Source organism: Carcharodon carcharias, chromosome 30, assembly GCF_017639515.1.
Source record: "Carcharodon carcharias isolate sCarCar2 chromosome 30, sCarCar2.pri, whole genome shotgun sequence".
NCBI lineage: Eukaryota > Metazoa > Chordata > Chondrichthyes > Lamniformes > Lamnidae > Carcharodon > Carcharodon carcharias.
Genome location: NC_054496.1, coordinates 34,714,906 through 34,739,952, shown reverse-complemented (window position 1 = coordinate 34,739,952; position 25,047 = coordinate 34,714,906). Strand labels below are relative to the sequence as shown.

The following is a 25,047-nucleotide window of genomic DNA, read 5'->3' as shown; positions in this document are numbered from 1 at the left end:
GTGACATTTAGGAAGGACAGGAAGTTAGGAAAAGGTGGAGGGGTGGATCTGTTAATTAATGATGATATTAGCACATTACAGAGGGATGATCTAAGTTCAGGAAACCAGGAAGTTGATGCAGTTTGGATTGAAATGAGGAATGATAAACGCGAGAAGTTACTTGTGGGAGTGGTTTGCAGGCCCCCCAAATTGTAACCACACAGTAGGACAGAGTATAAAGGAAGAGATAATGGGAGCTTTTCAGGAAGGTACGGTAATAATCATGGGACATTTAATCTACATATAGACAGGAAAAGTCAAATGGGCAAAGGTATCATAGATGACGAGTTCATAGAATGTTCTCGGGATAGTTTCTTAGAACAGCATGCTGTGGAGCTAACCAGAGAACAGGCTATACTAGACCTGGTATTGAGCAATGAGATAGGATTAATTGATAACCTCTTAGTGAAGGCACCTCCCGGGTAGCAGTGATCATAATATGATTGAATTTTATATCCATATTGAGGGAGAAATGAGTACGTCCAAGACTAGTATTTTAAACTTAAATGAAGGCAATTACTAGGCCATGAAAGCAGAGCTAGTTAATGAACTGGAAAATGAGATTAAGGGATAGGTCAATAGAGGGTCAGTGGCAGACATTTAAAGGGATATTTCAGAATACACAGAATATATACATTCCAATGAGAAAGAAAAATTCCAAGGGGAGGGCCCACCACCCATGGTTAATTAATAAAGTTAAAGACAGTATCAAACTTAAAGAAAAAGCATATAATTACGCAAAGTTGGGTGGCAGCTTGAAGATTGGAAAGAATATAAAGAATAGCAAAGAATGACAAAAAGATTAATAAGGATGGAAAAATTTGAGTATGAGAGAAAGCTAGCTAGTAACATAAAGACAGATAGTAAGAGCTTCAATAGATATTTAAATAAGAAAAGAGTTAAAACAGTGAGCGTTGGTCCTTTAGAAAGTGTGTCTGAGGAATTGCTAATGGAAAATAGAGAGATGGTGGATGAATTAAACAGGCATTTTGCTTCGGTCTTCACTATAGATAAGACAAGTAACATCCCAGAAATAGCTGTGAATCAGGAAATGGAAGGGAGGGAGGAACTCGGGAAAATTACAATCACCAGGAAAGTGATATTAAGCAAATTGTTGGGATGCAGGATGACAAATCCACATGTCCAGATGAACTTCAGCCTAAGGACTTGAACAAAGTGGCTAGTGAGATAATTGATATATTGGATTATAATTTTCCAAAATTCCCAAGATTTGGGGAAGGTTCCATTAGATTGGAAAATAACAAATGTTATTTATTTATTTTATTCAAAAAGGGAGGGAGACAGAAGGCAGGAAACTACAGGCCACTTAACATCTGTCATAGGGAAAATGTTAGAAGCTATTATTAAATATCTTACAGCAGGGCCATGAGAAAAACAATCAAGGCAATCAGGCAGAGTCAACATGATTTTGTAAAAGGGAAATCATGTTTCACCAATTTATTGGAGCGCTTTGGAGGAGTCACATATGCTGTGAATAAAGGGTAGCCAGTAGATGAACTTTACTTAGATTTCCAGAAGGCATTTGATAAAGTGCCACATCAAATGTTATTGTGGAAATTAAAAGCTCATGTTGTAGGGGGTAACATATTGACACGGATAGAAGATTGGCTGACTAACAGGAAGCAGAGAGTTGGCATAAATGGGTCTTTTTCTGGTTGGCAGGATATGACGAGTGATCTGCAGGGATCAGTGCTGGGCCTCAACTTTTTACAATTTATATAAATGAGTTGGATGAAAGGACCAAAGGAATGGTTGCTAAATTTACTGATGACACAAAGATAGGTAAGAAAGTAAATTGTGAAGAGCACATGAGGCTACAAAGTGATATAGATCGGTTATGTGGGTGGGAAAAGATCTGGCGAGTGGGCTAGAATGTGGCCAAATGTGAAATTGTTCACTTTGACAGGAAGAATAAAAAGGAAGCTTATTATCTAACTGGTGAGAGATTGCAGAGCTTTGAGATTCAGGGGGATCTGAGTATCCCAGCACATGATCACAAAAGGTTAGTGTGCAGGTACAGCAGGTAATTAGGAAAGCTAATACTATGTTATCATTTATTGTGAGGGAAATTGATCACAAAAGTAGGGAGGTTATGCTTCAGTTAGACAGGGCATTGGAGGGACCACATCTGGAGCATTGTGTACAGTACTGGTCTCCTTATCCAAAGAAAGATGTAAATGCATTAGAAGCAGATCTGAGAAGGTTTACTAGATTAATACTGGGAATGGGTGGGTTGTCTTCTGAGGAAAGGTTGGAATTTCGAGGAGTAAGAGGCAACTTGATTGAAACCTTTAAGACCCTGATGGGTCTAGACAGGGTGGATGTGGAGATGGTGTTTCCTGTTGTGGTCTGGGCGCACTGAGATATGTGCTTGTGGCTGGACTTTATACTGGCGCCCGGCGTGATGCAGCGGCTGGCTGATGGCAGGCGGGTGAATGGGAGCCCGTTTGCCATGGAAACGGCGTGTTTCCCAGGAATGCAGCAATAATGTGCCGGGTTTGGGATGATACAGTGTGAAAACCCGACATCGAGGCCCACGGGTAAAACATCATTTTACCCACCCGCGACCGCACTTAGTGCCAACCTGGGAAAATTCCATCCATGATGTGATTGAGGGGAGGGGGTCCAGTGATGGTAATGTCATTGAATATCAAGGGGGGATGGTTAGATTCTCTCTTGGTGAAGATGGTGGGCACTTGTGTGGAGTGAATGTTACAAGCTCTCTACGAAGAGGTAGAGTTGTACATATGAACATACAAGTTAGGAGCAGGAGTAGGCCACTCAGCCCCTTGAGCCTGCTCTACCATTCAATTAAAGATTTATCTTTAAATCTGTCGACAGGTTAAAATCCGGGTAGAGGGAGGGAAAGAAGATCTGATTCTCCCGCGTGAACAACCTCCTATCCACCAGTCCTCCAATAGCCCAGCGTCCATCGCGCTCCTGATCCTCCGGTCAATTTATAGCCACTCAGGTAATAATCTTCCCTCCTGTTTTTGCTACCAATGTAGATAACCTCTCATTCATCCACATGATACTGCATCTGCCATGCATCTGCCCACTCACTCAGCTTGCCCAAATCACACTGAAGCATCTCTGCATCCTCCTCACAGTTCACCCTCCCACACAGCTTTGTGTTGTCTGCAAATTTGGAGATATTACATTTAATTCCCTCATCTAAATCATTAATATATATTGTGAATAGCTGGGGTCCCAGCACTGATCCCTGCGGTATCCCACTAGCCACTGCCTGCCATTCAGAAAAAGACTTGTTTATTCTTACTCTTTGTTTCTGCCAACCAGTTTTCTACCCATCTCAATAGACGACCCCCAAACCCATGCACTTTCATTTTTCACGCTAATCTCTTATGTGGGACATTGTAGAAAGCCTTCTGAGAATCCAAATAAACCACATCCACTGACTCCCCCTCATCAACTCCACTAGTTACATCCTTGAAAAATTCCAGTAGATTTGTCAAGCATGATTTCCCTTTCGTACATCCATGATGACTCTGACCGATGCTTGCGGACAGACTGAAGGTGTTTTGCAGAGCGGTCACCCAGTCTGCGTTTGCTGTCCCCAATGTGGAGGAGACTGTGTTAGCAGCAGCAAATGCAGTCAACCAAATTGAAGGAGGTGCAAGTGAAGCACTGTTTCACCTGAAAGGAGTGTTTGGGCCCTTGGACGGTGAGGAGGGAGGAGGTAAAAGGGCAGGTGTTGCACCTTCTGTGATTGCATGGTAAGGTGCCATGGGAAGGGGATGGAGGAGTGGATCAGGGTGTAGGGAGAGAACGGTCCCTATGGAATGCTGATAGGGGGGTGGGTGAGGGGAAGATATGTTTGGTGTTGACATCATGTTGGAGTTGGCGGTAATGGTGGAGGATGATCCTTTGAATGCGGAGGCTATTGGGGATAAAAGTGAGGACAAGGGAGACCCTATCATGGTTCTGGGAGGGAGAGGAAGCGGTGAGGGCAGAGGTGTGTGAGATGGGTCGGACATGGTTGAGGGCCGTGTCAACCACTGTGACGGGCAATAATCGGTTAATGAAAAAGAATGACATGCCAGATACGCCGTTTTGGAAGGTAACACCATCGGAACAGATGCAATGAAGGTGAAGGAACTGAGAGAATGGGATGGAGTCTTTACTGGAGTCAGGGTTTGAGGAGCTGGAGTCGAGGTAGCTGTGGGGGTCAGTGGGCTTGTAATGAATATTGGTGGACATTCTACCTCCATAAATGGAGACAGAGAGGTCAAGGAAGGGAAGGGAAGTGTCGGAATGGACCATGTGAAGGTGAGAGAGGGGTGGAAATTAGAAGCAGAATCGATAAATTTTCCAGGAACTGATGAGAGTACAAACCGACACCAATACAGTCATCAATGCTCGAAAATAGTGATGTGGGAGGGGGCCTGAGTAGGACTGGAACAAGGAATGTTCCACATATCCAACAAAAAGACAGGCATAACTGGGGACCATGCGGGTACCCACAGTATCACAGTATCTTTACAGTGTAGAAGGAGGTCATTCGGCCCATCGAGTCTGCACTGGCTCTCTAAAGGAACATTCTACCTCTTCCCACTCCCCTGCATTATCCACATAACCTTGCACATTCTCTCTTTTCCGTTAGCAATCCAATTGCCTTTTGAATACCTTGATCGAACCTGCCTCCACCACCCTCTGGGTGAAAAAACTTTTCCTCACATCACTTCTACTCCTTTTACCCATTATTTTGAATCTGTGCCCTTTGGTTCTTGATGTTCTCTTGAGTGGGAACAGTTTCTCACTATTTACCCTGTCCATATCCCTCAGGATCTTGAATATCTCTATCAAGTCTTCTCTCAGCCCTCTTTCTTCCAAGAAAAAGTGTTCCAATCACTCCAGTCTATCCTCATAGCTGCAGTTCATCCCTGGAATCATTCTCATCAATCTCCTTTGTACTCTTTCCAATGCCTTTACGTCCTTCCTCAAGTATGGTGCCCAGAATTAGACCCAGTACTCCAGATGAGGCCTAACTAGTGTCTTATGCAAGTTCAGCATGACCACCTTACCCCTGTACTCAATATCCCTGTTAATACCCCAGCCTAAGATACTATATGATTTATTAACTGCTCTGTCAACATGCCCTTCTATCTTCAATGACCTATGTACGTATACACCAAGGTCCCCCTGTTCCTGCACCTTCTTTAGATGCTCTCCCTTTGTTTTACACTCTCTTTACACTTTTTCTTGCCAAAATGAATTACCTCAGACTTCTTTGCATTGAACTTCATCTGCCACTTGTCTGCCCAATACACCAACATGTCTATCTATGTCCTTTTGAAGTTCAAGACTATCCCCATCACAGTTGCCAACATTTCCAATCTTCATATCATCTGTAAATTTGGAAATCATGCCCTGCACACCACAGTCTAGGTCCTTAATATATAGCAGGAAGAGCAAGTGTCCCAACTCTAAGCCCGGGAGACTTCACTACAAACCTTCCACAATCAGAAAAACCACCATTTAATGCTACTCTCTGTTTCCCGTCACTCAGCCAATTTCTTATCCAAGTGCCTACTTTCCCTTTTATTCCATGACCTAGAATTTTTCTCACAAGTCTGTTGTGTGGCACTGTATCAAAAGCCTGTTTTTAAAATCCATATACACCACATCAACAGTGTTTCCCTTATCAATCTTCTCTGTTACTTCCTCAAAAAATTCCAGCAAGTCAGTTAAACATGATTTTCCCTTAATGAATCCATGCTGGCTTTCCCTCATTATCATACACTTGTCTAAGTGACTATTGATTATACCCCATACTGTAGTTTCCAGAAGTTTCCCTACCACTGAGGTCAAACTGGCCGGTCTGTAGTTGCCGGCTATTCAGGCAGATTTAACATTCTATTTTCTACCTGACATCTGTCGTGTGCGCTTCATCCTTTTCATCTTCTATCTTTCTCATCATCCAGGCTTCTCCGGATTTATTTGTCCTACCTTTCAGGTTATATCCCTTGACATTTGCTGCAATACTTTTTCTTTAAAGATGGCCCATTGTCAGCCACCGTCTTTTCCGCCAACATTTGATCCAACTCACTCATCTCAGATGCCTTCTCATCCCATTGAACTTGGCTTTCCCGCAATTACTTATCCTCGTTCTGGATTGTTCCCTGTCCTTTTCCATGATTAACTTAAACCTTATGATACAATGGTCAATGTCCGCTAGAGGCTCTCCCACTGCTATTTGATCCACTTGGGCCAACTCATTCCCCAGAACCAGGTCCAAAAGTACATGTCCTCTAGTTGGACTGGAAACATACAGCTGCAGAAAATTATCTTGAACACATTCCAGGAACTCTTGCCTACTTTTCCCTTTGTACTATTCCTATCCTAGTCCATACTTCGGATAACTGAAGTCTCCCATTCTGATTACTCTATAAATCTTGCATCTCTCCATAATTGCTTTGCAAATTTGTTTGCCCACATCCCTTCCACTAGTTTGTGGTCTGTGTCGTACATAATCAATGTTACTGCACCTGCTTCATTCCTTACCTCCAGCCAGAGAGATTCTGTCCTTGAATCCTCTGGAACATCTTCTCTCTCCAATACTGTAGTGCCATCTTTAACCAGAATTGCCACTTCCCACTGCCACCCTAACCCCCCACCATCACATTTTCTTCCTTTCCTGTCTCTCCTAAACACCTTGTGCCAGGAATATTTAGCCCAGTCCTGCCTTTCTTTGAGCCAGGACTCTGTTATAACAATAGTATCATAATTCCATTTGTTAACCTGTGCCTGCAGTTCACCAATCTTATTAACCACACTCTGTGCTTTCACACACATGCACATTAGCCCTGATTTAGGCTTTTTATCCTCTCCCCCTCATTCTGGCCCCATCTAATAACTTACTGTTGCCTACTCTAGTTCTAACAAACTCTCCAAGATTCTATTAACCTTGATATATCTCGTTGATTTTTCCTTGGTATCAGTTGATGCTTCCCTACTTCCCACTGCCAGTTTGTCTCCTCTCCACTCTGAATTTCCCCTCAGGTTCCCATCCCCTTGCCAATCCAATTTAAACCCTCCCCAATAGCACTAGCAAAGCTCCCTGCGAGGACATTTGTCTCAGTCCTATTTAGGTGTAGGTTGTCCGGCTTGTACAGGTCCCACCTCCCCCAGAACCTGACCCAATGCCTCAGAAAACTAAAGCCCTCCCTTCTCCTCCATTTCTCCAGCCACGTGTTGAACTGCTCGATCTTCCTATTCTTGTGCTCGCTGGCACGTGGCACTGGGAATAATCCTGTCATTACTGTTCTTGAGATCCTGCTTTTTAATTATCTTCTTAACTCCCTAAAATCTGGTTTCTGGACCTCATCCCTTTTCCTACCTATGTCATTGGTACCAGTGGCTGTTCACCCTGCCCCAAAAGCATGTTCTGCAGCCGCCCTGTGACATCCTTGACCCTGGCACCAGAGAGGCAATGTCCCATCCTGGAGTCATGTCTATGGCCACAGAAATGCCTGTTTGCTCCTCTAACTATGGAATCCCCTACTACTATAGCTCTCCCACCCTTCCTCCTCCCCTCCTGTGCAGCTGAGCCACCTGTGGTGCCAGGAACTTGGCTCTTGATATTGTCCTCTGAGGAACCATCTCGCTCACCAGTATCCAGAACGGAAAAGCAGTTAGAGAGTGAGATAGCCTCAGCAGATTCCTGCACTACCTGCCTGTTTCTCCTAGATACTCTGGCAGTCACCCATTCCCACTCTGTCTGAGTACTTCTTACCTGCTGTGTGACTACCTCTCTAAAAGTGCTATCCATGTAATCCTCAGCCTTGTGGAAATACGACAGTGACTCCAGCAGCCACTCAAGCTCCGCAAATCAGACCTCACATTTCTGCCACTAGTGATGCTTCCTGCAGATATGATCATTGAGTCCACTCTGTGCCTGCACGACTTCCAACATCCCACAGGATGTACATTCCACATGGCCGAGCTGCACTGATGTACCTTAAACTTTGTACGAAGCATTTACTACGGTATTTATTTAATAATTTATTCTAAATTACTCATTTTTAAAATTATTTTCTTCATTAATTTGGTATAATTCCTATGTATACTACAGTACTGTGTTTATTAAATGCTAGCATCACCCAAAATTACAACTAAAAGTTATACACTCCTTAATTACATGTATTTTAAGTATTTATTTTAATTATTTTATTTTAGCTATTTTATTTTAATTATTTTGTTTTTTTTATTTTAAAGTTTTACTTCTTGTTATTTACAAGAACTACTTTAACTCCTGTACCCTAAGCTGGCTTTTAACACACTATCCCTTACACCAAGCTCTTACCGGCCAATCAGCTTACTGGTTTCATGTGATGTCACAGTTGCTTTTACCACTCAGCTTCTTCAGAAGCTGAAATGCTCCTGGTTCCAGACTTGCCTCTGCTCCGCTCTCAGGCAGGAAAGGATGTGCTCTGAGGCCAAGGCTCTATTTATGCTGATCCTGGTTCCTGACCTGCGTTCACTCTGCTCCCATAGCCACACTTTTTAGTTGGAGGAATTGAGACAAGTTAAAGGAAAAGTTATTCAGTGAGAGAACAAGTTCAGCCAGACAGAGGAGAGTGATGATGGATGGAGATTGTTTGGGCCTCGTTTCAATATATGACTGAATTCAATAACAAATTTTAAAACCTTAATAAGTTCTCAATCAAGCTAGTAACCTTGGATAAAAACAAAAAACTGCGGATGCTGGAAATCCAAAACAAAAACAGAATTACCTGGAAAAACTCAGCAGCTCTGGCAGTATCGGCGGAGAAGAAAAGAGTTGACGTTTCGAGTCCTCATGACCCTTCAACAGAATTGTTGTTCTGTTGTTCACTGTCATACAAAGGGTTTCCACATGGTGACAGGACGTAGGGGAGGGCATTGGGTGATCTCTGGCATGGGATCAGCTCACTCAACGCAGTCCCGGGATGGAGCCAGGGCCCATCCTGCTCCATGTGTGACTCAGTATCACACACAGTGGGATCAGCTCACTCAGCACAGCCCTGGGATGGAGCCAGGGCCCATCCTGCTCCGTGTGTGACTCAGTATCACACACAGTGGGATCAGCTCACTCAACATAGGCCTGGGATGGAGCCAGGGCCCATCCTGCTCCATGTGTGACTCAGTATCTCACACAGTGGGGTCAGCTCACTCAGCACAGGCCTGGGATTTGGAATCAGAGCTCACCCCCAAATACTCTGTACACCCTGGGATGGAGCCAGGGCCCATCCTGCTCCATGTGGCTCGCTATCACACCAGGAGACTTCAGCTAACACAGCATAATATGGAGCCTGGGCCTGTCCTGCTCTGGGGGCCCAGTAACAAACCCCATGAGATGAACTTTTAATAAACACTGCAGTGTATTTAACTCCGTGTCCAACACTGTGAGACAGCTTTCAGTGTTTATAAATGATGTAATTTATTGACTGGTCTCTTGGATCAAACAGGGTAACAGAAGGGGGTCTGTGCACAGAGGGTTTCGGGGTGAGCTCTGATTCCGAACCCTTTCTGGATTGTAAGGAATAAAGAATGATTGAGAGCGAGAGATGCAATGTGGGAGAGGGAATGATGGAAGAATTTGTTCATGAACCTGATTAAAAGTGGCTCAAACACCAGATAATATTAAGATATCAGCAGCGGAACATTAACATAATCTGAGCTCTGAGATCTGGTTGGGTCCCATTCTCCTGAAGTGAGGAACGAGCCGGTGGGGAAATTTCCCCGGGAGTTCTATTCCATGTTAGAAGATTAGCTCACGGTGAGATGGAAATAACTCCATTGGGACTGTCAGATTGAAGAACCATTGTTCATTCCCTGGTTTTGAGAGTTTTAATTTGGTTTCTTCTCCATTTTAATTAAAGAGAATCCAAGGAGTGATTTTCCACTCCTGACCCCGTGTCTCTCAGACGAATGGGACTGAAACCACATCTGACCCCGAGCCTGAACAGGGAGACCTGCTCTCCCCATGTTTAAAGGGAATGAATTGGATCTTAACCTTGTCTTAATGTAATGTTGACTGTCTGGAAATGTCTGGTGGAGAATGATTTCCTCTTATATTAATGGAGCGGACGAGCAGAAATGGGAGGCTGTTCAACCGAGAGGTTTGGAAATGGGTGAAGAGGCGGAGAGACGGTGGGAGTGAGAGGGATAATGAGTCGGCCGTGGTCAATAGAACTCAGGAATGAAGGTCAGAGGAACAGAACAGGCTGGAAAGACAGGAAAAGTGAGGAGCAGAGGCTGTGAGAAAGAGAGAGTAAAGGACAGGTTTGTTCAGTTGGTTGGGGTGTGATGTTTATAATAGCCGGTATCTGGGTTTGATCCTCTCCCAGCTCAGAGGGAATTGGACCAACATTCTGTCTGTACAATTATAGAATGATGCAAGGAAGCAGGAGGCCATTTGACCCATCGTGTCTGTGCTGCCTTTTTGGTGAAACTATACAATCAGTCCTAATTCCTGCTTTTACCCTAACGACCTGGACATTTTTCTATTCAAATCTCTTTTGGAAGTTACTATTGAATCTGCTTCCAGCAGCTGATCAGACAGAACATTCCAGATCACAGGAACTCACTGTGTTAAAAATGTTTCCTCATGTCACCTCTGCTTCTGTTGTCAATCACCTTAAATTTGTGTCCTCTGGTTATCGACCCGTCTGCCATTGGAAACAGTTTCTCCCTATTGACCCGATCAAAACAGTTCAGGATTTTGAACGCCTCTGTCAAATTGCCTCTTCTCTGCTCCAAGGAGAGCAACCCCAGCTTCTCCTGTCTCCCCACAAAACTGAAGTCCCTCACCCCTGGTATCATTCTAGTAAATCTCTTCTGTTCATTTCCTCCCTCTCGTCAATAATTGGGATGAAATATTTCAGAGGAAAAGCACAAATGAAGTAAAGAGGGAGAGAGAATTAAATGTTGATGAAAATGGGCATCAAAGTTTGGAATGTAAAAAGTGCGAATGATTGAAGTTGAATCTTCGGGTTGCGGATTCTATCTGTAAATGGGTTGCTTGTTGTGTACAGTTTTTAGGCTGATTTCACAGGTGATCTCCAGATCTCACAGAATTACAGCATCACAGCGCCGCAGAGGCCCTTCGGCCCATTGAGTCTGCACCGACACTTGAGAAACACCTGACCTACCTACCTAATCCCATTTACCAGCACATGGCCCATAGCCTTGAATGTTATGACCTGCCAAGTGCTCATCCAAGTACTTTTTAAAGTATGTGAGGCAACCCGCCTCCACCACCCTCCCAGGCAGTACATTCCAGACCGTCACCACCCTCTGGGCAATAAAGTTTTTCCTCACATCCCCTCTAAACCTCCTGCCCCTCACCTTGAACTTATGCCCCTTGTGACTGACCCTTCCAATAAGGGGAACAGCTGCTCCCTATTCACCCTGTCCATACCCCTCATGATCTTGAACACCTCGATCAGGTCGCCCCTCAGTCTTCTCTGCTCCAATGAAAACAACCCAAGTCTATCTAACCTCTCTTTGTAACTAAAATGTTTCATCCCAGGCAACATCCTGATGAATCTCCTCTGTACCCCCTCCAGTACAATCACATCCTTCCTATAATGTGGTGATCAGAACTGCACACAGTACTCCAGCTGTGGCCTCACCAAGGTTCTATAGAACTCCAACATGACCTCCCTACTTTTTAAGCTCTGTCTCGATTGATAAAGGCAAGTGTCCCATATGCCTTTTTCACCACCCCACTAACATGCCCCTCTGCCTTCAGAGATCTATGGACACACACAGCAAGGTCGCTTTGTTCCTCAGAACTTCCTAGTGTCATGCCTTTCATTGAATACTCCCTTATCAAATTACTCCTTCCAAAGTGTATCATCTCACACTTTTCAGGGTTAAATTCCATCTGCCACTTATCTGCCCATTTGACCATCCCATCTATATCTTCCTGTAACCCAAGACACTCAACCTCACTGCTAACCACCCGGCTAATCATTGTGTGATCCGCAAACTTACTAATTCTACCCCCCACATAGTAATCTATTTTGTTTATATATATATATGACAAATAATAGGGTGAGCACAGATCCCTGTGGTACACCACTGGTCACTGGCTTCCAGTCACTAAAGCATCCTCCTGTCATCACTCTCTGCTTCCTACAACTGAGCCAATTTTGAATCCACCTTATCAAATTACCCTGTATCCCATGTGCATTTGCCTTCTTTATAAGTCTCCCATGTGGGACCTTGTCAATGGCACTACCCTCATCTACACACCTGGTCATCACCTCAAAAAATTCAATCAAATTTGTTAGGCATGACCTCCCTCTGACAAAGCCATGCTGACTATCCCTGATCAAACCTTGCCTCACCAACTGGAGATAGATACTCTCCTTCAGAACTTTCTCCAATGGCTTCCCTACCACTGACGTGAGACTCACTGGCCTGTAGTTCCTTGGCTTCTCTCTACAACCCTTCTTAAATAGTGGAACCACATTAGCTGTTCTCCAGTCCTCTGGCACCTCCCCTGTGGCCAGAGAGGAATTAAAAATTTGGCTCAGAGACCCTACGATCTCCTTCCTTGCCTCCCTCAGCAGTCTGGGACACAAATCATCAGCACCTGGAGATTTGTCTAGTTTAAGCCTGCCAACACTTCCAATACCTTGTCACTCCCATATCAGTTTGCTTAAGAACCTCGCAGTCTCTCTCCCCGAGTTCAATACCTTCATCCTCATTCTCTTGGGTGAAGACAGATGTGAAGTATTCATTCAACACTCTAGCAATTTCCTCTGGCTCCACCCATAGAAAGCCCCATTGGTCACTTATGGGCCCTACTCTTTCCCTGGTTATCCTCTTCCCATTGATATGCGTATAGAATATCTTGGGATTTTCTCTGGATAGTCGGAGTCCGAATGGATGTACACCGGAAGATGCACCATGGGACATTATGAGAAGTCCCAACGCACTGACTCCACGGGAACTGCCAGGGAAGTCTGAACATCTGATGGGAATTCACCTGCTCCCTGGGACTCTCCGCAAAAGTCTCCAACTTCAGACAGTTCCCGTGTACTTACCTGAATAGATACCCAGGAAATGTTAGACCGACGAAAACCAAGTTTAACTCCTGGGTAACTGCACAGCTGACTGACCAATCACTCACAATGTCCTCCCACCTGACTGCTTCGTGACCCCCAACTACACCCTGACCCCTGACTCCCCAGTGACCTCCCGACACCTTCAACTCGACCTGACTGGCCGCTCCACCCGACTACCCCGGCACACCCCATTCCCCCGATCCAACCTGACTAGCTTTGCCCCAACTACCTGCTTACCCACCTGCCAACCTACCCACCTCACCCACCTGCCAACCTGCCCAGCTCCCACCTTACCCACCTGACACCCTATCCCCTTACCCATTTACCTCACACACCCTTCCCCCTTGCCCAGCCACCTCCCTTACTCACTTACCTTCTCTCTGTAGCTTTCCAAAGAAGCTTTGGGACATTTAAACTCTTTACTTACTGGTCAAACTCCTGGAACTCCCTTCCTGACAGCACAGTGCGTGTATCTACACCACATGGACTGCAGTGGTTCAAGAAGCTCACCACCACCCTCTAAAGGGCAACTCGGGATGGGCAATAAATGCTGGCCCAGCCAGTGAAACCCACATCCTGTGAATGAATAAAAAAAATCCAGCAGCTGGTGTTGTGAAAAGGGGGCGTGGCCTGTCCTCCCCCAATGATCCGACGCTATGAAGAAGCAGTTCCATTTCAGGCTCACTCCGCATTTCTGGAGAAGCCGGGATGGGAAGACCTGGTCAGAAACGCGGCGCTCCGGTGTGCTGGAGGAAAGTAGGAGCGGGGTGGCAATCCGACAGTGATTGACATTCCTCGGAAGATTCCGACCTCATCTTTCAATTCGATACTTTACAGCCTTCCAGGCTCAACACTGAATTCAGCAATTACAGACTGGAATCTCTGTCTCCATACTGTCTCCATTTCTTTTCATGTTTCACTCTTACTCTTGTTCTCACATTCGGAACGCAGCACAACTGCTCGAGGCACATCTTTTGTTTCTTTACTTGTCCCATTTCCACTCCCTTTGACTCCGCACGACTAACTCTTCTGTCATTTAATCTCTCCCAGTTTTACACGCAATCACAGAGCTTCCCTATTGTCCTTTTTCTCACCCTCCTGTTGCTTAAAGTCGATGACATTTCAAACTTGTCCAGTTCTGATGCCTGAAATGTTAACTCGATTTCTCTCTGTACAGATGCTGTCAGAGCTGATGAATATTTCCAAGGATTTCTGAATGTATTCAGAGGAATTCTCTGTTACTCCAGCCCAGTATCATGGACGCAATGGATGTTATTGAGAGCAAGTTTCCTGGGCCATTTTGTTAGAGCTTGTTTGCTTCTAAAATTGCATTTTTACTCTTCTGAAATTGTCTCAAATTAACCATTAAACTTCTGACATGGATCCATGTTTCCATTTAGCATGGGTGGATGATTGGACAATGGAGAAGTAGCAGAGAGTAGGGATAAACGGGACATTTTCGCTTTCTCAGCCGCTAACTAAGGGATTACTGCAAGGATCAGAGCTGGGGCCTCAAATATTTACAATCCCTGTTAATGATTTAGACAAAGAGATCAATAATGTAGATTAATAATACTACCGGATAACTGGATCCAAGTTTGCTGATGATACAAAACTAGGTGGGAATGTAAGTTGTGAGGAGCACACAAAGAGGCTGCAAAGAGTGACAGGTTCAGTGAGTGGGTAACAAGTTGTCAGATGCTGTGTAGCTGCAGGTTATTGACTTTAGCAACGAGAATAGAAAAGTAGAATAATTTTTAAAAGGCATGAAACTTTGACATGTTGTGCAGTAAGACTTGTGTGTACTTGTATCAAGCACATAGAAAGTTAGCATGCCGGTACAGCAAGCAAATGGGAAGGAAAGTGACAGGTTGGCTTTTATTGCAAAGAGATTGGGGCACAAGAATAAGGAGGTCTTGTTACAATTGCACAACACTTTGGTGAGACCACACCTGGAGCACCGTGTACAGTTTAGGTCTCCATATTTAAGGAAGGATTTCCTTGTATTGGAGCTGGAACAGCAAATGTTCAATAGATTGGTCCCTGTGATGAGAGGCTGAGTAAAATTAAGGCGATATTCCCCAGAGTTCAGAAGAATGAGAGGTGATCTCATTGAAACGTATAAGATTCTGAAGGGGCTTGACAGGATAGACACTGAGAGGTTGTTTCCCCTGGCTGGGGAATCTTGCAAGTCAGGGGCACAGACTCAGGATAAGGGTCCAATTATTTAGAACTGAGATGTGAAGAAATTTCTTCACTCAGAGGGTTTGTGAATGTTTGGAATTCTCTACCCCAGAAGGTAGTGGATGCTCCATCGTTGAATATACTTAAGGCTGAGAAGGAACAGATTTTGGATCTCTCGGGGAATCAAGGGATATGTCGAGTAGGTGGGAAAGTGAAGTTGAGGCACAAGATCAGCCATGATCCTATTGAATGTCAGAGCAGACTCAAGGGGCCGTATGGTCTACTCCTGCTCCTATTGTGTTCTCATGTTAAACCAGGTTTAGAGAAGTGAATCTGTTAGGAGTGGGATTCCTGAGCCTGTGTGTGAGCTGTACCTGGATGGGTCCCAGACAGTAAAACGAGAGAGACAGGCAGCTCCCAGACACGGCTAAGGTCGGGACCGGCTGCTCTCTACCGGCAGTGTCTGGATTAGAGAGCGGGATCCTGAGCTGTTGTTGATGTGGTCTGACTGCTGCTGGTTCCGTCTGTCACACTCTCAGAGCCCCGGTGACAGTCTGTACCCATCACCCTCATTGTGATCCAGCTCTAGCTTTTTCTGATGGAGGTTGTGGTTCACTGGTAGAGTGTCTGATTCCAGCTGAGAAGGTTTGTGTTCAAATCACATCCAGCTGACAGCTGTTTGGATATTCAGATTTTACACCAGGACAGAATTTGATGTTGTGAATGTTCCGGCAATAATAGTTTCCAGAAATAAGTTCTCTTTCCTGTCAATTCTGATTTCCACACTCGGTCTTAACATCATACACTTTTATATCGGAACAATCTTTCAGCATGCACTGTGCCAATTTTTTGTGTAACAGCTCTGTCACCCAGTGTGAGAAATAAAACACAAACCGTGCAGTGTGGGTCTCAAACCCACTCCCAGCTCTGTCTGTGTGTCCGCTCATTTCAGTTAGATCAAGCGCAGTGTAATATCACCAAGGTTACAGGGTTTTCACACAAGATAGAGAGGGAGATAAAAAGGGAGCTAAGGGGGCCATTTTGGTTAGAGAAGCAATTACATCTGTGAGAAGGATTGATCTATTAGATGGATCATCAACTGAGGCCAGATTGATCGAGCTTAGGAACAAAAAGAGGCAGTCACGCTGCTGGGAATGTACTATAGACCCCCAAACAGTCAGAGGAAGATAGCAGAGAAAATATGGAGGCAAATCTCTGAGAAGTGCAAAAACAGTAGGGCAGTAATTGTAGGGGGTTTTTAACTATCCCAATATTAACTGGGATAGTTTCTGTGTGAGAGGAATAGAGGGAACAGAATTCTCGAGATGCATTCAGGAGAAGTATTTTGGCCAGAATTTTTTGTCCAAGGAGAGGGGGCACAGTTCTGGACTTAGTTTTAAAAAATGAATCCGGTGGAAGGAGTCACAGTGGGGAGCATTTTGGTAGTAGTGATCATAGCTCAGCTAGGTTTAACATCATTGTGGAAAAGGACAAAGAGAGAACAGGAATTAAAGTTTGAATTTGGGGCAAGGCCAATTTGACTAAGCTGAGGAGTGATTTAGCAAAAGTGGACTTGAAACAGCTACTTGAAGGGAAATTAATGTCAGAGCAATGGAAGGCAATCAAAAGGGAGATTCAAGTGGTTCAGAGTCAACATGTTCCCACAAAGAAGAAGGGTGGGACAGCCAAACCTGGATGTCAAGGAGCTTTCAGGATAAGAGAAGGCAGAAAAGGAAAGCTTATGTCAGACACTGAGAACTGAATATTACAGAAAGCTAAGAAGTGTAGAGAAAGCGGAAGGGTGAAATCAAAAACAAAATTAGGAAAGTAAAGAGAGGGCATGAAAGAATGTTGGCAAGCAAAACCAAGCAGAGCCCAAAGATGATTAATCAATACATTTAGAGTAAGAGGATAATGAAGGAAAGAGTAGAGCTCATAAAACACCGAAAGGGTAACCTGTGTTTGGAGGCGGAGGATGTGGGTATGTGTCTGAATGAATAATTTTCATCTGTCTTAACAAAAGAGGGGGAGAATGCAGACTTTGTAGTTCAGGAGGAGGAGTGTGAAGTATTGAATGTATTAAACGAAGGGGGAGAGGAAGTATTAAGGGGATTAGCATCACCTGAAGTGGATAAACCAACAGGGCCGGATGAAATGTACCTCAGGCTGTGTCTGCTCAAGTCAACAAAGATCTGACTACACTAATCCCATTTTCCAGTGCTTGGCACATAGCCCTGGAGGTTATGGCAACGCAAGTGAATATCTAAATACTTCTTAAATGTTATGAGAGTTTCTGACTCAACCACCCTTTCAGGCATTGAGTTTCAGATTCCCAACATGTCTGGGTGATAACATTTCTCCTCAAAACACCTCTTAGCCTTCTACTTCTTACCTTAAATCTATGCCCCCTGGTTATTGACCCGTCTACTAATGCAAAAAGTGACTTCATATGCGCCTTATCTATGCCCCTCATAATCTTATACACCTCTATCAGGTCCACTCTCAAACTTTGTTGCTCCAAGGAAAACAACCCCAGCCTATCCAATCTTTCCTCATGGCTCAAACCTTCCAGCCCAGGCAGCATCCTGGTTAATCTCCTCTGCTCCCTCTCCAGTGCAATTACATCCTTCCTATAATGTGATGACCAGAAGTGCATGCAGTACTCCAGTTGTGTCCTAACCAGCGTTTTATACAGTTCCAGCATAACATCCCTGCTCTTGTATTCTATGCTTCACCTAATAAAGGCAAGTATTCCACGTGCCTTCTTAACCACCTTATCTAGCTACCCTGCTACCTTCAGGGATCTATGGATATGCTCACCAAGGTCCCTCTGATATTCAGTGCTTTTCAGGGTCCTACCATTCATAGTGTATTCCCTTGCCTTGTTAGCCCTCCCCAAGTGCATTACCTCACACTTTTCTGGGTTGAATTCCATTTGCCACTGCTCTGCCCACCTGACCAGTCCATTGATATCCTCCTGCAGTTTACGGCTATCCTCCTCACTACTTACCACTCTGCCAATTTTCGTCTTATCTGCAAACTTCTTGATCATACCCCCTACATTTAAATCTAAATCATTTATGTACACCACAAACAGCAAGGGCCCCAGCACCGAGCTCTGTGGAACCCCACTAGAAATAGAATTCCAGTCACAGAAACATCCCTGTACCACCACCCTCTGCTTCCTGCCTCTCAGCCAATTTTGGATCCAACATGCCACTTTGCCTTGTTCCCATGGGCTCTTACTTTCTTGCTCAGTCTGCCATGAGGGACATTATCAAAATCCTTGCTAAAGTCTAATGCATTACCCTCATCAACACTCCTGGTTACCTCCTCAAAAAATGCAATCAAATTTGTCAAATATGACCTTCCCTTAACAAATCAATGCCAATGATCCCTGATTAATCTTTGTCTCTCCAAGGCCAGATATATTCTGTCCCTCAGAATTCTTTCTAGTAACTTCTCCACCACTGAGGTTAGACTGACTGGCCTGTAATTTCCTGGTCTATCCCTTCCTCCCTTTCTTAATAATGGGACAATGTTAGCAGTCCTCCAATCCTCTGGCACCGCACCTGTGGCCAGAGAGGATTTGAAAATTATTGCCAGGGCCCTGAAATCTCTTCACTTGGCTCCCTCAACAGCCTGTGATGCACCACATCCAGGCCAATGGATTTATCCATTTTTAACGTTGCTGGACCTGCAAGTGCCTCCTCTCTCTCTATGTTAATTTCCTCTAATATTTCACAGTCCTTCACCCTGATATCTGTACCTGCATCATCCTTTTCCATTGTGAAGACCAACCTTAAAGGATTCATTGAGGACTGTACCCATGTCTTCTGGGTCCCCACACAGATTACCTCTATTATCCCGAATTGGCCCTACTCTTTCTCTAGTTATTCTCTTATTCTATATATATTTAAATAACCTCTTTGGGTTTTCCTTTATTCTACCCACCAATGCTTTCTCATGCACTCTTTTAGCTTTCCTAATTTCCTTTTTAAGTTCCCCTCTACACTTTTTACACTCCTGTAAGGACTCAGCTATATCTGGGCTTTCTATGTACTGACTAAAAAGGTTCTCCTGGATGCAACTTAAGAATTTTGCTCCCTCCCTACCTCGCACACTAAAACTATCCAAGTTAATATTTGGCTAGTTAAAATCCCCTAACATTACTGCCCTATTATTCTTACATTTCTCTGAAATTTGACTGTGTATTTGATCCTCTATCTCTCCCTGACTGTTTGGGGGCCTATAGTACACAGGTCATATCTGACTAATCAGATTGAAGTTTCTGAGGAAGTAACAAGTAGGATTGATGAGGGTGGTGTGGTTGATGTGATACAAATGGAATATAACAAGGCTTTCAACAAGGTTCCACATGGCAGATTGCTTAAAAAAATAAAAGCCCATAGGATCCAGGGGAATGTAGCAAGCTGGATACAAAATTGGCTCAGTGGCAGGAAACAAAGGATGGATGTTTTTGTGACTGGAAGGCTTTTTCCAGTGGCGTTCGGCAGGGCTCAGTACTGGTCCCCCTGCTTTTTGTGAACTATATTAATGATTTGGACATAAATGTAGAATGGTCAAGAAGTTTGCAGACAACACAAAAATAGGCTGCATGGTTGATAGCGAGGAGAGGTGCTGTGGACTGCGGGAAGACATCAATGGACTGGTCAAGTGAGCACAAAAATAGCAAATGGAATTCAACCCAGAGAAGTGTGAGGTGATGCATTTGGGGATGTCAAACAAGGCAAAGGATTATATAATAAATGGGAGGACACTGAAAGGTGTAGAGGAAGTGTAGGGCCTTAGAGTGAATGTCCACAGATCCCAGAAGGTAGCAGGACAGATTGAGAAGGTGGTTAAGAAGGCAGATGGAATCCTTTCATTTCTTAGCCGAGGTGTAGTATATAAGAACAGGGAGATTATGCTGGAACTATATAAAACATTAGTTAGGCCACAACTTGAGTACTGTGTGCTGTTCTTGTCACCTCATTACAGAAAGAATGTAATTGCATTCGAGAGGGAACAGAGGAAATTTACCAGGGTGTTGCCAGGGCTGGAAAATTGCAAATATGAGGAACGATTGGAGAGGCTGGGGCTGTCCTCCTTGGAACAGAGGAGGCTGAGGGGAGATTTGATTGAGATGTACAAAATTGTGATGGTCCTGGATAGACTGGATGGGAAGGGCCTATTTACATTAGCAGAGAGCTCATTGACGAGGGGATATAGATTTTAGGTGATTGATACAAAGATTACCACTGCCTTTGGCTTTTGTACCATGAAACCTTTTCTCCTTTAATTTCTTCTGCCCTCCACCCTATCACACACCTTCCCTTTTGTTCATCTTTCCCCACCAGATCAACTCCTATTGGTCCAAATAAAATCGGCCTTCCCTGTAATAAATCCATGAGTTCTGTCATTAGTGGAGATTGGGGATGGTTTTTTGGTTCAATGTTGCTGCTTCTGGTCTCATTGGTGTCAGGTGAGTGCAGCTTGTGTGTATAAAAGGTGCTGCTCGGTGGCTGAAGGGATGGTTGAGTTGTTTGGTATCATGGAGGATTTTGTAGTGAGGGCTTTGTTTCCAGTGCTGGTGTTAGTTGGAGCTGTTTGTGGCTCTGATACTTGGCAAAAGTTTCTTGGCCAGAGGGTTCCATGGAGTAGCGTAAAAGCCACCCCTGTACCTCAGACAGTCTCTCCTCCTGTGCCTCCCTTTGGTTCCCATTTCCGTGTGTCTGAGGGTGGAAGTGTGTCTCCACTGCAGACTGTGATGGTGCAGTGTGGAGAGGACAAGCTGCTGCTCAGGGTCCAGCTGGATTTATTTGGAACCAGGCACCTGATCAAAGCTGCTGGCCTGACCCTGGGGACAGCAGGTTGTCAGCCAACCAGGATCTACTCTCAGAACCACACTGTCCTCTTTGACTATGGACTCCATGAGTGAGGCAGCAGGTTGCAGGTAATGGGAATCTTCAGCTCTTGCTCTAAGCTTGGGCTGTAGATTGTTCCCCACTCTTCATTCCAACACTGGGTGAGATGTCAATGATATTGAGGAGATAGCTGTCTCCTGCTTTATAAAACTACAAATAAGCTTTCTATTCTGTATTGTACTTTGCTTTAACTGGTCCTTGAGCCTCTCCAACCTGTGATATCAGCCCCATCGGTCTTGAACCTTCTCTTTGGATCCTCCAAGCTTTTCCTTTTGTTGTTTTGAGGATATTCAGTTCTATTCCCCTCATTCAGATCAATCCAACTGGAGGCTTTGTTTTCAGTCCAGTTTAATCCAATTGGGATGTCTCTTAAATGAAGAAAATGAAATGAGATTTGAGATGTATTAGACCAAAGAGGAACTCGCAGTCTTCACTTTTTATCTTTGTGAATAACTCGGGCTCTGGCTTAAAACTCTTCTATTTCCATGCTCCATATTACTGTCCACTTGTGGCTCCTTTTACTGTTTACTGAAGCAGTACTTTTGTTGAGTCAGTTCCCTATTAATGGATCCTGGTCTTGTTCTGATGATCTCCCTCTTTGGGTAAAGGGCTGAGGTTGCATTGCAGCCCATAATGAGGCCACCCGGCCCCTCGAGCCTGTTCCCCAATCATTAAGGTCCTGACCGAACTTCTACACAATGACCCTGTTTCTGTCCTCTTAACAAGCTCTTTGATTCATGTCCTCAAAATATGATAAATATCCAAATATTATGCTTTATTGTAATATTGGAGTTGGGATAATTTGTGTGGGGCTGAATTGGTGACAGCTGGTCTGGAGGCTTTGAGTCATCAAAAAGAATCGAGCTTTGAAATGCTAAATCCATAAACATGGCTGAAGTTTTAGAATGAGATGTGATGAACATTTGCTTTTTCATATAAATTCAGACAGCTTGAATTTCCAAGAGATGGTGGGATATTACACCTAGCTATGAGAAACTATGAGAAGCATTTATTTTTTCAAAAGGTTACTGATAAATCAGTAATAAACTCTTATATTATGAAAAGTGAAGTTTCAACAAGATATGAGAACAATGGAATTTACCTGTAAAGGGGATGTGGCTGAGTCAGTGGTGAAGACATCCTAAGATCTTTCACAAATGTGAGAAGCCTCCAGCCTCTGCATCAAGTTCCTGTCTAAAGGAACCAAGGATGTGTTAACTCATATTGAATTCTCCTGCCCAGGTGGTGTTGCTTTGCCTGGGTCTGTTCAATTTTTTTTTTACTGTTGCTTTAATGGAGGTGTCACTGGGAGCCAGATTAATCAGAAGATTTTGGGAGTTCTTATATTAATTTGTAGACCTATGTTTGTGCTTAATCTTTCCCTTTGTTCATGTTTACATTTTTATCTAAGCCTCCTGAAGTTGTGGTAGTCCTGTTGTTACAGAATTCCAGGCACTGATCTCAAAATAAAATACTAATTGCAAAACTGAGCGCATGATCAAGTTCCCCTCATGGATTTTATCCACCTGATTAGCATCATCTTCCACATCATAACATTCCCTTCATTCCCCAAAATAAATCCATCTGTCTCAAATGTACTCGGTGACTGAGCATTCACAGCTCTCTGGGATAGAATGCCAGATTCACTACCTGCTGAATGAAGTAATTCCCTGTCACATTAATCTTAAGTGACCCCCTGACCTGAGATGCCTACCCATAATATTCAACTCTCTGCCAGCTGGGGGGAAGCAGCCTCTTCACAATGACCCTGTCAATCTCCCTCAGAATTGTTTTCAGGGGATGGGATGACTTCATTGTTAACCCCTGTGGAGAACATTCTCATTTCAGATCAGTTCTTCATTCCTTAACCTGATTCATTCAGATGACTGGAGATTTTTCATCTACACCACCCACCTGAACACACCCCAAAGTATCATGGATCTGTCACTGTGAGAACGAATGGATCTGTCATTTCCATTGAGTGTTGTTATTTCAGGTGAGAATCTTAACTTGCTTTGTCAATAAGATCTACAACTGCTGGTGGTCTCTGAAGTTGTCCTGAAATGACTCCCCTGCCTCTCCAGGAAGGTCAATGTGAGCAGTGACCCCATCAAGCCCACCTGGATCCCATTCAGCTCTGCCAAGTCTGGAGAAGGGCATCTGTCATTCTCTCTGCGCCTAATGAATGGTATGTGATGGGTGGATGGGCAGTGATTTCCTGTAGTCACTCATTGGGATTTACAGCCACTGTCTCTAACCCTTGTCCTCTTGTACTTCAGGTGACTGGCTTACAGAGCGCACTTTGACTGTCTACTACCTGCGTGAGCTCATTCACATTGAGGCCTCTGTTTCAATGACCAACCACATGCCCCTGAAGCTCTACATTGACCCCTGTGTAGCTACATTGAGCCCAGACAAGGACTCCACCCCGAGATACAGCATCATTGACCACAATGGGTAAGGAGCTCTCTGCTTTCTCCAGCTGGTCCCATCTCAGTGGCTTCACTTGATTCACTTCCTGTCCCTTTTTAATCTTTCTTCCATTGCCTCCTGGACAGCAAAGCTGAGGACTCCTTTTCAACCTTTGTGTTGCCAAGAGACGAGCAGGAGCTGGACAAGCTCCGGTTTGACCTGGATGCGTTCCGTTTCCTTGGAGATGAACATTACTTGGTAAGAGGAAGCTGAGCATTGGGGTCTCCATGTTGGGAGGGAGTCACTGAATCATGACTTGTGTTGAATGTGTCCCTCAGATTTTCATCACCTGTCACCTGAAAGTTGCTCCAGTGGATCAGAGGGATTCCAGAAACAAAGCTTGTACTTTCCAGAAGGTGCAGAATGTGTAAGTTCCTCCTCTCTCCCTCAGGGATGTGTTGGGTGGGGATGTGATGCACAACCTGGTTGATGGGCTGCTTCTCTTGTTTAGCTGGACCCCAATGGAGGATTCGAGCATTGACATTTGTGCCTGTTACCATGTGGGTAACTGTGGTGCCACAAGGGGGTTCTTGTTTAGTTCCAGAGGAAGGAGAGATCTTGTACCTGAAGCTGGTAGGACATTGATCCTCTAGATGTTAGAGATCCCCCTTTCCCCTCTCTAACTGGAGTGTTTGATGTTGCAGAGAGTGAAGCTGGATTGAAGTGGGATGGTGAAATTGTCTAATTGACTGGTCAACCAGTTAACAAAGTCCTGTCCATTGTGGGGAATGGTGAATCTGCATTTCCATCAGAAGGTGATCTGAGAGACAGCATGGCTTTAAGTGGATGGGACTAAACTCTCCATTTTCATTGGAGCTCACTAATGAGGGTGTTGTCCATGTATTGCTGAAAAAAGAGACATTTTTTTGTCAAAGCTTTTCGCCTTGCTCTTGTCAGGTCAATTTGCAAGAATGGCAATATAAGGGAAACAACAAATTTATACTGTATGAGAACAGAGTGCTTATTGTTTGTCAAGTGGACTCTCATTGGTTGAGGCATTTCCATGGAGAATGTGCCAGTTGATGGTGATTGACATTTAACTACCAAGCATTGTTTGAAGTTTAAAATAGGGCCCAAGCCATTTGCTCATCATGCAAGCTTGACACTTGAATAGGGCTCACCAAAAGCATCCTGCAGCATAAAGGTTACCCTGATCAGATTATTTCACACTGTATATCACACAAACTCATGAACGGGCCTAAGACTGTCTCCTTTGGCTGTGAAAAGTGCCCAGTCTACCTCAAACTATCCTAGAAGGGTAAGGTATCTCAAAATTTGAACAGCAGGTGAAGCTGGCTGTTTCACACTGCTACTATGCAGCA

At 44.3% G+C, this 25,047-nt stretch overlaps 1 protein-coding gene across 1 annotated transcript in view; it reads left to right on the top strand.

Moving 5' to 3' along the window:
* The window catches only part of LOC121271247, a 314,259-nt gene extending 289,941 nt beyond the window's left edge, over positions 1 to 24,318 (top strand). The window contains exons 6-11 of the mRNA XM_041177070.1: positions 23,185 to 23,249; positions 23,338 to 23,441; positions 23,533 to 23,710; positions 23,797 to 23,923; positions 24,004 to 24,092; positions 24,177 to 24,318. Of these exons, the coding sequence (XP_041033004.1) occupies positions 23,185 to 23,249; positions 23,338 to 23,441; positions 23,533 to 23,710; positions 23,797 to 23,923; positions 24,004 to 24,092; positions 24,177 to 24,318 (705 nt within the window). The remainder of the gene's footprint in view (positions 1 to 23,184; positions 23,250 to 23,337; positions 23,442 to 23,532; positions 23,711 to 23,796; positions 23,924 to 24,003; positions 24,093 to 24,176) is intronic.
* Positions 24,319 to 25,047: the final 729 nt, after the last annotated feature.